Source organism: Convolutriloba macropyga, chromosome 6 (assembly GCF_964194025.1).
Source record: "Convolutriloba macropyga chromosome 6, txConMacr16.3, whole genome shotgun sequence".
Lineage (NCBI taxonomy): Eukaryota > Metazoa > Xenacoelomorpha > Acoela > Convolutidae > Convolutriloba > Convolutriloba macropyga.
Window position 1 is genome coordinate 12,202,541 of NC_134473.1, and position 14,866 is coordinate 12,217,406.

At 38.1% G+C, this 14,866-nt stretch overlaps 1 protein-coding gene across 2 annotated transcripts; it reads left to right on the plus strand.

Moving 5' to 3' along the window:
• Nucleotides 1–2,821: 2,821 nt before the first annotated feature.
• On the plus strand, nt 2,822–11,934 carry LOC142340780 (uncharacterized). 2 transcript variants are annotated; one of them, XR_012759083.1, is made up of 5 exons: nt 2,822–3,135; nt 3,477–3,604; nt 8,459–8,945; nt 10,895–11,169; nt 11,601–11,934. XR_012759083.1 is itself a non-coding variant. In XM_075391487.1 (5 exons), the coding sequence occupies exons 1-4, from the start codon at nt 2,960–2,962 to the stop codon at nt 11,135–11,137; spliced, it is 1,023 nt and encodes a 340-aa protein (XP_075247602.1). In that variant the 5' UTR covers nt 2,825–2,959; the 3' UTR covers nt 11,138–11,169; nt 11,601–11,934. The 2 variants fall into 2 exon arrangements, 1 of the variants encoding a protein (XP_075247602.1); XM_075391487.1 differs by having other exon boundaries at nt 2,825–3,135; nt 10,906–11,169.
• Nucleotides 11,935–14,866: the final 2,932 nt, after the last annotated feature.

Consider the following 14,866-nt stretch of genomic DNA (forward strand, 5'->3'; position numbering starts at 1 on the left):
TTTAAAGGGATCCACTTTTATCTTAGGGGTAAAACCTTGAGAGTTTTAGCAATGAGTATATTTTTGTTTAGTTTGGTTCATTATTTAAGTTTCTACATTTTTTTGATGATTTTGTTTGAGTTTTGGCTCGCATTGTTCAGTTGATCTGCTAATCAAATAGAGCACATTTAATTTTTTCAATCAATTCTTTGAATTGTATCTCAGGAATTGTATCCCAGATTTTTGTTTCGAACAAAAAAAATGTTATGACCATTTTATGTGCTATATGTTTTGGTACTGCAAAACACAAACACGCAAAATGATACTAATTTCTGCTTTTTTTAAGTTTTTTGATATTTTTTCATATTTTCAACCTTCAGAGTCCAGGGAATCTCCTGTAAGGCTTTATAATGGAGCACTGCATAGTTTTTAGTAACAATGGATTGGTTTTCAACATTCTATTGTCTCGAATTTAAGCATTTTTTTTACTAAGTCTACAATTTAAGGTTTCCCAAAGTTATTGCAATTTTTTTCAAGTTATTTCAAAACATTTGTCTTTTCTTCAGTGTTTCTTAGCTCAATGGCCAGGTAACCTCATCCAGGGTTTGATAGTATGTTTTTAAATAGTTGCTAGGGGGCAATTGAATGGTTTTCAAGGTTTAAATGGTTTCAATTGTTTAAACGAAAATCGATTTTTTAAAATTTTTTCCAGAAGTTATTGGCTATCGATCTTTGAGCGAAATATTGTGTTGTAAGTCTTGCAAGTGGGCTACTGGATAGCCTCAAGTGACACCGAAATGATTCTGAAGATATTAACATTATGAGTTTAAGCAACCTTTCATTAAAATTTGCGATTCATTTCCTTTTTTAAAAAAAGGTTGGGTCATTTTCGAGTTAACTTATCTTCAAGCACAGATTCTTCTTGCAAATTTATTACTGGGCCGATTTTGAGAATAAACATTGGTTATTAACATATATTTGAAATAGGTATAGTTAAAGGGATTAAACTTTGCTTTAGGGTTAAAATCTTCGAGTTTTAGCAATGAGTGTATTTTTGTTTAGTTTGTTTGATTGTTTGTTTCTAATTTTTCGGGATAAATTGTGTGTTTTGGCTGGAATTGTTATATTGATCTGTTGGTCAGGTAGAGTACCCTAATTTTTTCATTCAATTCTTTGATTTGTATTTCAGGACTTGTCCTGCTACGTTTTTTTTAATTTGTTGTCTCCATCGATGATTCTTGTGACCATTGACTTTTTCAATTTCAGTGACTTCTACTGCTCTGCAATTTAAATTTGTAAAGGTGACGACATTTTTTTCTGCTTTTAGATCATTTGCGTGACTTACTCCAATAAAAACTGACTTCTGTACTCAATTAAAGAACTTTAAATTTTATGAACTTTTACTGGTTAAAGATCAATTGTGTGCATATAAGTAGTGCCAAACGCATGTGACCTAATTTTGGTGTATTAGAGTCATGAGTTTTTGGTTTCGAATGTAAATTTTGAAAAATCTCTGTTAGGGCTTTTTCCTTATAGAGAGTAAGTGTATGTGTCTCATAAAAATAACAGTCCGAATCTAACCCAAAAAGTTTACTGGTCTAGTAAATTATTGTTGGTCAATCTATCTATCTTACTTCTTTAGTTGTTTCAATTCCATTGATGACCACAAGCGTCTGTCGCGGCTTTTTTCCGGGAATCAGTCGGCTATGCTTAGTTTTTCGAAGTGACTGTTACTAGATAAATAAACAGAATGTATGAAAGAGTTCGTATAACCTAATTTTAAGTAAATAATGCACGTCAATGACATCAGGCTAAAAACTGGTACAAGAGCATCAAAAACACCTTGCCGTCTAAACCTCACTAGTTGCTATGATCGTACCAATACAATTGTGTTATGATACTTTGCTTTGTGGATAACACGTTGCTTTATACGCCATCTATCTATCTATCTCTATTTTATTTCTTTGGTTGCTTCAATTCATGGAAGGCCACAAGCGTCTATCGCGGCTAATTTCCGGCATCTGCCGGCTATGTTTATATATTAAATATATAATTGTTTTAATATATTTTCAGTTCCAAAGTATATTGTCGTACTTTAAATCTGATGTATCACTTTCTGTGGAAATGTATGTCGGATATTTTCCGTTTGCAAACCCCATCCCTCACCCCCCCCCCCCCCCCCTTAATTTCTGGGTGCATATTGTTTGCTTCTCACAGACAACCTATCCATATTTTCACAATGATTTAATAGGTAATGCACAAGCTCTGTTACGTGGAGGGGGGAGGGGGGTGCATGGCGTACTGGGGGCGCATATGGAAAACATACCTCTATTTCTTCGGAACAATTTATTTTCCTTACAGCAGCTGCTCCCCCTTCCCCCTTTTTTTAAATTTACCATAATGATGGTCTAAACTTTTTCGGAGGCAGGGTGGCTATAATGGGAAAGATCCCAAACACTTTGCGGGTCTTTCCCATTATAGCCCCCCCCCAGCGCTTAGTGGTCAGATAACCTATAGCCCCCCCCCCCCAGCTTAGTGGTCAGATAACCTATAGCCCCCCCCCCCCGTTCAAGGTAATTTTACCATAATGGGGGGGCTATAATGGGAAAGATCCCAAACACTTTGCTATGAATTCTAGTTAGGAAGGCTATCCCATATAATTAAGGGATGCTAATTTGGTGCTCTTAATTTACGGCCGATAACCTCTTTTATCACGCTGCTTCACGATTGTTTCAACCAAACAACTTTGAAAGAAAATGGTTTGCTACCTTATCTTTTTAGCGCCTGATTTTTCCAGACCTTGATTCTGTAACTTTTGCACAATTGTATCAATTTCTCTGGCTCAACTTTCTGCGGCAAAACTCATTTTTGACCAGTGACTTTTAACTTTCTGTAATTGCTTTCTACTAAATCACTCCGCTCGCGTAAATATTCCTGTAAAACCAAAAAACAAGTAATTTTTAATTTAATCGTCTTTGAAATGTCCTACAATCCACCCGGAAGTCCCTACCGTGGGGGTGCAACCAATAATTGGAACCCCCAACCGGGTCCAAGTAACCAAGCAGGTGATCAGAGGACCAGACTGGGTGAAATCCAGAACTACCAAGTGCCCCCATCTGGCTCTGGTCTCAGTGGAGCGAGGCCAAAGGAGAGAAAGAAAGCGGACTCTTTTCCATCTCAGCACCTTCTGATGAAAGTCATAAATTTATTACAGAAAAGGTGGACAAGGTGATAAGGTCAAGTTTTACGGCCTTTCTCATTTTAGCCCCCTCCCCTCACCCCACTAAGTAGGTAGATAAAAAGCACAGCCCCAATTTCCGTTAGCAAACTAAACTCACTTGGAGGGGGTATGGGTTTTTTTAGGGCGTTGGTTATAAGGGAAAACACTCAAACTTTACAAACCTGTCGCGTTAAAAGGAATCAAAAATAGGGAACTAACTAGGGTGAGAAATCAACAAAATAATTTTTGGTAATCGAATAGAAAAAGAGTTCAATAGCCAAGCACATCCTGTCAACATTCCACAGAATTCAGGTTTTCAAGACAACTACAACCAGCAGATGTCACCCGGATCACCTTCGGATGGCTCGTCGATTGAACTCATGACTTACCCTGCCTACTTTGCAGGTTGAATTCGACTAGCCTTAACCATATTTCTTCTTACCGGTTTGGCTATACATAAACTGCTACACAACTTGCTTATTTCTCCCAGTTTGTAACCCCATTTCCACTGAAATATAATCACTAGTGTGACATTGAAAGTTCCCGAATAAAAAAATTCTAGTGTATCACTAAGGCTTATTAAGCCCTTAGAAGGCTTCAATTGTACAAACAGCGCAGAAAAAATTGCCTTAGTGGGATGTTGCGGGGGGGGGGGGGGGGGGGGGGGGTCAAGATGAAATTTTTAGGAGTGATTTCTTTCAGCTGCGGGCAACAGAAGGGTAATATTTCTCGGATCTATTCTGCTTCGCCCCCCCCCCCCCCCCCCCATCTTAGTGATCATAAATTTTTACGTGCTATTTTTCCCAGGCGTACGTGCTATTTTCTTACATAGTAACGTGCTATATAACAACAAAATTTGTAATTGGGGGTCATTAAAAACACTGAGGGGGGGGGGCGAAACAGAATAGATCCTATTTCTCTTCAGATTGCTGTTACTAAGCCAAAATAGCAAGATAAAAATATCAAGGAAGCTTGAAACGCCCCTTCTGTTGCCTGTTGCAAGATTTCTTCTTGAAATAAAGAAACAAATCGCAACCCGGGAAAAATGGTGTCACGCCAGTAAGGGCGTATACCGCGATCGAATTTTTGAATAAGTTTTTTTTGTCATTTTTAATACCAGATTTCATTTTTCCTATGTTATTACATTTGTGCGTTTGAATCATACTTACAAACTTCGCGTACGATAAAGCGATGCCCGATTTAGAAATTCCTGTCATAACCTTAAACCGTCAAATTGAGCGGCAAAACGAAGCATTAAAAAGATTAAAGTTTTGTGAAACGTTCTAAGAGCAGAACATAACTACTTTTCAAATTTATTTTTATATCAAATTATTTTTATTTTAAGTCTTTTAATTGCGTTGTTGAAACCATTTTAGCAAAATTTAGGCCCTTTCCGCATTGAATTGAAGTCGGCACCCCAACGCGCCAGCTGCTTTCGACACACGCTCATAATGGCAGAAGAGTGCTCCCTGGTTTTGAATTTTTGGGTGCTCAGCCGAAACGGGATATGGTGTATATGATTTTGAAGCCTTTTTTGGCAATGTCTGGTTTCGAGTTCTTTCACGAAGAGATTATTAGAAGTCAACAGGCTTAGACGTAGAAGGACCGAAAACCTCGAACCTCAGCCACAGAGCTCATGTTTATCCCTACATGGCATCAAAAGTAACGTTTAAGTGACTCAGCTTGAAGTCACAGAACTTCTAACGTTCTTTATCGAAAACCACGAAGTGATTTGAGATATGAAGTCAGAAATTCGAAGTGACTACTGCAAAATCACGTAAATATGCTCAGAACACAAAAGGCGCTTGTTCTAAAATGATTTCAACTATTGGGTCTTTTTCCCATTATAGTCCCCATTAAATTATAGCCCCCCATTAGGGTATTACTACTATTATTGAGGAGCTGGGCTATAGGTTATCTGAACACTCAGCTCGGCGGGGCTCTTTTACGCTTATATTGAACGTGCTATGTTGTGAAGTTTGAAAAATAAGCAATCGAGCATTTGATACACCATAAAATCTGAACACCTGTTATGTGTATTCATTCATTCTGATTTTTTACTTACCGGGCAGAACAAATCTTGTTATAAAAGGTTGCAAGGATCTATTCTGCCCCACGCCCAACTTAGTGAGCATATATCTTTTATGATCCCCAGGCGCACGTGCTACTTGCTAACATAGTAACGTGCTATATAACAACATACAATTTGTAACTCTGGGTCATACAAACATTGCGGGGCCGAAACAGAACAGATCCGATTGCAAAATCCATTTTTCAGGTGCTCCAAAAAGTTTTGCAAGGTACCGAGTGAATTAGTACTATTAAGCTATCTGCATTTTTTGGCATCGAAACTGCGGAATTGTAATCTAAAACAGGAATATTTCATCTCTTTGGGAAAAAAATAAATATTCGGGACAATTTTATCTCTGGTAATCGAAAAATCCTGTTTTTTTAAAACAGGGAACTAATTCGTTTGGATCAAAATCCTGTTGAAACCAAATTCAATGTGGACTGGAAAACTCTGTCTAAATTGAGCCTAAATCAACAATTTTTTTAGGCGTGGCTAGACCAAAAAAAATTTTAATTTTAAAAAATATTATAGTTAGATGCGTCAATACCATAAGAGTCAAAAAGCCTGCATTATAGTGTTATTAACATGAGTGGGGCCTATTTTATTTATGACCACTAAGCGGTGGACTATAATTGAAAAGACCTCATTTGATCAGAGCCAAATTGTTGTTAAATTTTTATTTAATTGCTCTAGAGGTCTTGCAACCCGGACCTACCTCGCATTCACAATCAAAACTGAGCCATAGTTTCTTCATTATAACTTTTTGTCTGTCAAGTGTTTTGTCTATGGCATAATATATCCTGTAATGCTGTTATTTTTCCCACATTTATGCTTTTAAATTGTTCATCAAGTAATTTGAGTCAATTAATTTCTGTGCATCATGTTTTATACACGGCACTTGCTCTGTATATCATGCTCTATTCACGGCTCTCGTTCTGTACATCATGATTTATACACGAATCTTATTCTGTGTAGGATGCACGGCTTTATGAATCATGTACGGCTTCAAATTATATACGTTAATTGCGCAAATCCTATTTGCTACGCACCTTTTCCCGCAAATAATTCAGCAAATATGGCGGCATTCTGTTTCAAGTACATGTCTTATGCAATTAACGTGAGCGTCTTAAGAACGAAGAATGATGCGAACATTTTGGGTTTTTGCTTACCACCTGCCATGATCCCCCTGATCATCGCCCTGGCCATGATTAGACCAACCCTAAGCACTCAAGATGTTTCAAAGTGCGCGACGGCTAGCATTACGGGTTCGTTACACTTGACCACTGATTCCTCCACAGACACTACAATGTTTATTTAAGATGCCATCGGCACGATCAACACACAATAAAACTCGATGAAAAAATCGGAAACAACTTTTAGGAAACAACATTCAATCAATTTCTTATAAACAAAACTTACGAAGACCATTGAGCGCTCTATTCGGACATCACAGCTAATTCTGACACCCACATAGACCTCCACCTCCGCCCCAATATCCACTTTTAGTTCCATCTCCACTCCAATATCCACCTCTACCTCCAACTCCACCTCCGCCACCTATATTAATAGTAGTAGTATTGGTAGTATGAATTACAAAAGCGAACACAACTAATACTGTTTGATCGTTTGACATGGTACATGGTTATGAGGGGCAGCCATTTTGAAACTCTCGAATTATAAACTTTTTAAAGTCTGTAATAGCTATGAACATTAAGTTCTGAAAAGTGGTTATACTGCAGAAATCACTGAACTGATATATCGCAGTCGGAAGGCGGATTGCTATGAAAACCGTTATACTGCAGAAAGCACTGACCAGATATATTGCAGTCGGAAGGCGCATTGGTATGAATACTGACCAGACATAGGGCAGTCTGTGTACGCCCTGGATCTTCTGAACTTAGACTTTCAACTGATTGATTAATTGTTCAGTACTGGTTGTTATTGATACTGTCTTCATCAGCGCTGAAATACCATGGCACGGGAGTCTAGGCAACCAAAGGAAACTTGAATTTAAATCCTCTGTCCGTGTGGTGGTGAATCTATAAGAGCAACAACTTTAGTGTAGCGTCACGTCATTGGGACAAAACAGAATAGACCAAATTTTTTTTCCGTAAAAGTTCTTCGTCTTTCGCACTATAGGTCCTCCTATACAAAACTACAGTCTCCATAATAGTATATTTACTATTATTGAGGGCTATACGTTATAACACCAGTAGGCGGGGGGTGATAACGGGAATTCAAAATTCATCAATACATTTATTGTCTCTAATTTTTCTCGCTTTGTAATAATTGTCAAATGTGGCTAAACCTATTTCAACAATCCTGTCGCGTTTTGGATTCAGAATATAGCAGTCTGCAACACATGTTGCATTAATTTTGTTGTAAGGACTATTTGAGCTGTGGAGGGAAAATTGAGCAATGAACAAATTATTAATAACTTTTCTAATACTTTGATCAACAAAGTTTCGAAACACTTATGGCGCAACTTGAGGCGAATCAGAAAACTTCTGAAGAACCTCTTCAGACACACGACTATTGTCCCACTAATGTCCGAGTAGAGTCTCAAAGTAACTCCTCTGGTGAATTTTAAACGCTCGTGATTGTGGTTGAACCGCTGGTGATCCACTAATGTCCTCTAGTTGAATGGTAGATTATCACTGGTGCGTTGAAGCGAATAAACTGAAACCAGGATTTTAAATGTGACGTCTGCAGCTGGCAATTGGTTTGAGACAGTAGTGTTAGAAGAAATAACTGGAAACTGCTTTAGCACAACATAATGGAATTGTGCTTTTTAGCTTCCTATAAAACCTTAAAAACTGTGAAGGGCAATTGTTCGGCTTTCACCTAGACAGCGTTGTGTGAAGCTTACGTACACTTTTTGGACTCCAAACACGTAAAATTGGAAAATGTAACCATACTTGAAGATTTATATCTTCTCCACTAATTTGTTTGTACTTAAATAAATCAACTAACAATATCACGCGTCGACGAAAGAGAACGCTCAATTGAAAAACGACATTGTAAAATGTCTGTTTTTGAGAATCATTTTCAGCGCCAGTCCAACTTCTTTTTTAAAAAAGTACTCAAAAATTGGCTATTTTATTAGCTTTCTTTGTATTAACAGCATATTATTGTTGCCATCACTTTCGAGATCCATTTTCTTTATCTTAACAGACTTGTTTCTCCAGGTGATCCAAGACAGACATCTCATAGGCAGCATTTTGGTGACCAACGCAGAGCAGCTTATAATCCACCGCCACCCCAACCATCACCAGGGTACAGAACCCCAGGAATCCACAGTGGAGTCCAAAGTGGAGTACGAGGTGGAATCCGAGGTGGAATTCAAGGTGGATTTTATGGAATTTATGACACTGAACCAAGCCCATACACCAACTTCGGTTCACCTACCGGATCAGATGATACTGTTAGCCTAGCATCGACTCTAAGTGCTGGCACAAATGAGTCTGGAGGTCATCAACCAATGCCGATACCTGGCGGTGGTGCCAGAGTTAATCGAGCTATGATCGATTCTCAGGTTGATAACTTTTCAATTCGATCAGGCTCCTCTAGCGATTCATCAGAAGGAAGCAGCCCTTTCAAATACTTCCCATCGTATGACTTATACAGAACATCACCGAAATCGCCCGGTGCAAACAATGTTTCCCAGTTGTACAGGTGTAGCAACTTAGCAATTTAATTTCAGGTCTTACCGATTATATCCCCTCCCTCGGCTTATTGGTCATAAGCCCCTCCCCCTCCAACCATTTTTGTAAATATACCATAATGGGTGGACGCGGGCTATAATTTCATGGGGGACTATAATGGGAAAGACTTCACAACTTTGATCATCTTTTCTCACAATCACGTGCAATTTTTAAGGTGCCAGGTCTCTGCTGTAGCAGATTTTCGAATTCGGGAATTTCTCGTATACAGTGTCGGATTCTGAAACTGGCAAAGCTTGCTAAAGTTATTTCGGAATTCTGACGTACATTATGAAACACCAGTAAAAGTAGACTTCGAATTCCAAATATTCTATAATTAAGCTCTACATCGGATTGATCATTGATTAAAAGCTGCTAAGCGATAGCTAGATTTATATTGGTTTCACCATAGTTCAGGTCTCAAAGATAAGTCTCAACATAGTTTTTCCGACCCACTTGTGGGGGAGGAACTATATACTGGTTTTTTGTACAGTCAATTTTGATCGATCGATATGTTCATCGTAGAGAGTTGAGACGGGTTAAGACTTTTGACTTTTCGTCCTCAAAAACGGGCTAAACAGGTAGCGCCCAGCGGGCATTATGTGCTCTTAGAGCCTTTCAGCTGTTTCAGCTCAAACTGTTTTGGAGACTTATACTTATTGTGTGAAGGGCGGTTCTTAGAGGTTGCCTCCACTATTGCCCCACTATTGCCTCCACCCCCCACCGCGCTGTTGCCCCCAACCCATTTTTGTCCCCATCAGCCCATGGTGCACCCCCCCCCCCCGTGCCTAGCTACTGACGAAGCCAACCGCTCGCCGGTCGTTTGATAGCAATTCGCCCGACGTTAGTTGGTTATGTTTTTCGTTTTTTTACAGGGAGTTATTGATGTTTATTTTCGGCATGTTTGACAACTCAGTTCAAACCAATTCGTCGATTTTCGATATTTTGCTCATAAGATCTTTAAAATTTCATTTAAAGCAATGAATACTATGTTTTTTTACCTTTTCTATACATTTAGCGAACATTATAAACGTATTTCATACATAATTCTATACAATTCCCTGTTGCTTTGCAAAAATTTATGGCAATGGGGGGCGTAAATTGGCTATCGAGGGTGGCGGATTGAAATAACGCAAAATTTGTGGAAAATATTAAATTTTACAACTATGGTTTAACTCGCTTTCATGAGTAGACATGTTAAGTACGTTTGACTATTTGTTGTCAAGTGAACATTCCAATGTTGCTCTTCAATTGTTTAATTTGGTCTTCACCTATTTCACAAAACTAAGTTGAAAATAGTTTTCCTAATCTCTACAAACTTTTCTTTCGTTTCCCAGTACTACAACCCACATCATTCAAGCCTAGTCCACGTTAGATCTTGGATTTCCAAAACACCTTTTCCAATACCAAGCATAATCATGGACTGCCCGAGAACCACGCAACGATTTTCGACATCTTGGAAAGATCTTACTCTGTTTTCCAAGCCATCTTAGTTTTTTCATTTTTTATATCGTACAAATCACACTCAAAGTGCAGTCAAAACAATGAAAAATTATTATTGGCTGTTGGGCAGAAACGTCTTTGTTTTTCCTTTTGTTTCAGACCCACAATAAGGGTTCTTTTGAAGGCTGTTTGTGGTCCTAATGTAAAAACTTGGATTCCCATTGCATCTGTTCTCAGATCTTAGGAACCCAGAAGCGTTACCAAGTTCTTGCACAAATCAACATTGTTAGCCAGATCTTGACAAGATTTGGCAAGTCTGGTTGTGGAGCTTTTCAAGATCTTGGAAGTGTTTGCGTGGAGTTTCGCACCTGAATCAAATTTTCGCCTAAAATCCCACGTGCCACGATACTTAAGAAGGAAAGGGATTATAATGTTGACTGTCCGTATTTTCTACTCGGTTTTGTCAGAGATAAACTTTAGTTGCTACACAGAGACGTGGACGATATGTACAATTCTGATCAAAATGCAACATTCAGCCCTCAAAGGTACCAGAATGCTGCAGAGGAGGAACAACACTTTCGAGCAGACTTTGCGGGAAGAGTGTTTGTTGCAAACAACTGGGACTATTTGAGGTCACTTAGCGAAGGAGAAAGATACCAAGTGCTTCGGGGTGCTAATGTGCCCCATGGATGGTGCTATAAGGATGCTTTCTACCAAGATTAATCACCTGCGTGTATCGAAATACCTCATTTAAGGTACTATTCTAAATTTCACGGGTAAATCTCAGCAGGACTCAATGAAATTATAGTCCCAACCCCCCCCCCCCCCCCCAAGCAATGGGAAGGACCCAGAAAATTTTCATCATAGAAAAGTCGGGATCTTTGCGTCCGCTCTTGCCAACAGAGTTTTTCATCACCCTGCATAAGAAAAATAACTTAAATTATATGGTTCAATTTGTATGCATTAATAAAACACCTTGATCGTGTGAGGACTAATAAGAATTTGTTGGAAAAATCGTCTTGCAAAATATCTTTTGTGGAAAGGTCAGAAAACACTTTGTACATCAAAATTGTTACACCTTCAAAGTTATATAAACTAGTCAAAATGTCTCATATCCTTCTGATTATAGTTTTTGTGTCGAGAAAATTTTGCATTATAACAAATTCTGAGCCCTACCATTGTTTAGATATCAGTTCAGACGAGACAGCGACGATAAACTCAACTTAAAACTTAACTTCCAACTTGGAAAGTTTTGAAAAACAAAATTAATTAAGCAATTAACCAATAGCAACGGAGGAACACAATCAAATGAGACGACCATTAAGACACAAGCTCAGTCGACGCTTAACGGTTTAAAAATAAACAAAGAGAAAAAATGCGAATCGCAAACAAGATAATAGTGACAGAACAAAGCAACCAAGGTAACTATGGGACAGATACGCTATAGCCTATTTCATGAAACAAAGCGGTAGAAGTAACTAACTATGAACCATTTAAAATTTAAAATACAATTATCTCAAGCACTGCTTTTGAACGGTAAATCGCACTTCCTCCACAGCAGTTTACATGTTCTCTAAAATGATAACTCGAACCGCCTTCCCCCAGCTCATCCTCCCGGTTGATTGTGCACGAAATGATATGCACCCACTAAGCTAGGTAGCACAAACAAACTAGATCTCCCCTATTTTGGTACCCTAGTCAAATTGGGACGGCTATCTGCTGAGGTCTTGCAAGACTCTAGATTATGCACCATCTTGTAAGGGCCCTTACAAGACACTTACCAGATGACCGTTAACCTTGAAAGACTCTTAGCAGATAAACGTTGTTCTCAAGAGACTCTTTCAAGATAACCGTCGACTTTGTAAGACTCTTACCAGGCATTCGTAGCTCCAGAACATTTCCAGACAGAAAATCAACGCTCTTGCAGGACCAACATTGCTATAAAAAGCATTCCAAAACGTAAAAAATGACGACGCTCAAACACGCACATAAGGGGGCATAAACAAAATATAACACAAAAAACACTGTCTCAGCTAGCATGGTTAGTGAGCTGAGTAACTACCTGTACCAATTAGAATCCTTTAAATCGATTTCAGAATTTTTTATGGGTTTTCTTAGAAGGTGCTAAATGTTTCGGCTTTTTCGAATTAAAATCTGAGATAAAACATTACGTCAAAATATACTATAAAACAGCAATAAGCTAACGCACGCTGCCTGAATGGGTCGAAAAAAAACGAAGGGGAACAAAAAAAAATATTTTTAAACAGTTTTGGAGATTTAGAGCAAAAAACCGTTAAATCTTAAATTTTTTTCAAGACCAACAAGGCTGAGAATTATCAATGTTTGATTACCGGAAAACTTCCCTTCAGAAACTTAGTTTGTGGTGAATACAAATTCTTACTTCAAATAACGTTATTGATGGCACCAGATGGAATATATTCGCATTAGCCCAAAAAGCGTAAATCTAGAGCTATTTTATGCGATTTGTCATCAAGTCGCATCTGTATAATCGGTAAGTACCATAGTGCATAATGTGCCCCATGGATGGTGCTATAAGGATGCTTTCTGCCAAGATTATTCACCAGCGTATATCGAAAAACCTCATTTAAGGTACTAATCTAAATTTCACGGGTAAATCTCAGCAGTACTCATAACGAAATTATAGTCCCACCCACCCCTCCACAAACATTTGGAAGGACCAATAAAATGTCAACATAGAAAAGTCGGCATCTTTGCGTTCGCTCTTGCCAACAGAGTTTTTCATCATCCTGCGTAAGAAAAACTTAAAATATATGGTTCAATTTGTATGCATCAATAAAACATTGATCGTGTGAGGACTAACAGGAATTTTGTTGGAAAAATCTTCCTGCAAAATATCCTTTGTGGAAAAGTCAGAAAACACTTTGTACATCAAAATTGTTATACCTTCAAATTATATAAATTAGACAAAATGTCTCATATCCTTCTGATTATAGTTTTTGTGTCGAGAAAATTTTGCATTAAATCAAATTCTGAGCCCTACCATTGTTTAGATATCAGTTCAGACAAGACAGCAACAATAAATTAAAGTTAAAACTTAACTTCCAACTTGGAAAGTTTTGAAAAACAAATTTAATTAAGCAATTAACCAATAGCAACGGAGGAAAACAATCAATCGAGACGACCACTAAGACACTAAGTCGACACTTTACGGTTTAAAGAAAACAGAGAAAAATGCGAATCGCAAACAAGATAAGAGTGACAGAACAAAGGAACCAAGGTAACTATGGGACAGATACGCTATAGCCTACTTCATGAAACAAAGCGGGTAGAAGTAACTAACTATGAACCATTTAAAATTTAAAATACAATTATCTCAAGCACTGCTTTTGAACGATAAATCGCACTTCCTCCACAGCAGTTTACATGTTCTCAAAAATGATAACTCGATCGGCCTTCCCCCAGCTCATCCTCCCGGTTGACTGTGCACGAAATGATATGCACCCACTAATCTAGGTAGCACATACGAACTAGAACTCCCCTATTTTGGTACCCTAGTCAAATTGGGACGGCTATCTGCTGAGGTCTTGCAAGACTCTAGATTATGCACCATCTTGTAAGGGCCCTTACAAGACACTTACCAGATGACCGTTAACCTTGCCAGACTCTTAGCAGATAAACGTTGTTCTCATAAGACTCTTTCAAGATAACCGTCGACTTGGTAGGACTCTTGCCAGGCATTCGTCGCTCCAGAAAATTTCCAGACAAAAAACCAACGTTCTTGCAGGACCAACATTGCTATAAAAAGAATTTCAAAACGTAAAAGAGGACGAAGCCCAAACACGCCCATAAGGGGGCATAAAGAAAATATAACACAAAAAAAATCATTGTCTCAGTAAGCATGGTTAGTGGGCTGAGTATCTACCTGTAACAAAAAGAATCCTTTAAATCGATTTCAAAATTTTTTATAGGTTTTCTAAGGAGGTGCCAAATGTTTCGGCTTTTTCGAATTAAAATCTGAGATAAAACATTACATCAACATATATTATAAAACAGCAATAAGCTGACGCACGCTGCCTGAATGGGTCGGAAAAAAGAAAGGGGAACAAAAAAATATTTTTTAAACAGTTTTGGAGATTTAGAGCAAAAAACCGTTAGATCCTAAGCTTTTTTCAAGACCAACAAGATTACATTACATCAACATATATTTTAAAACAGCATTAAGCTGACGCACGCTGCCTGAATGGGTCGGAAAAAAGAAAGGGGAACAAAAAAATATTTTTTAAACAGTTTTGGAGATTTAGAGCAAAAAACCGTTAAATCCTAAACTTTTTTCAAGACCAATTTTATATGTTGATGTAATCTTTTTCGAATTAAAACCTGAGATAAAACATTACATCAACATATTTTATAAAACAGCAATAAGCTGACGCACGCTGCCTGAATGGGTCGGAAGAAAGAAAGGGGAACAAA

What these genes read in the sequence shown, in the direction of transcription:
- LOC142340780 (XM_075391487.1), top strand. Translation starts at nt 2,960, where the DNA reads ATGTCCTACAATCCACCCGGAAGTCCCTACCGTGGGGGTGCAACCAAT. An exon ending in TTACCCTGCCTACTTTGCAG is followed by an intron (nt 3,605 to 8,458) that starts GTTGAATTCGAC and finishes TTGTTTCTCCAG; the next exon opens with GTGATCCAAGACAGACATCT. An exon ending in AATGTTTCCCAGTTGTACAG is followed by an intron (nt 8,946 to 10,905) that starts GTGTAGCAACTT and finishes GTTGCTACACAG; the next exon opens with AGACGTGGACGATATGTACA.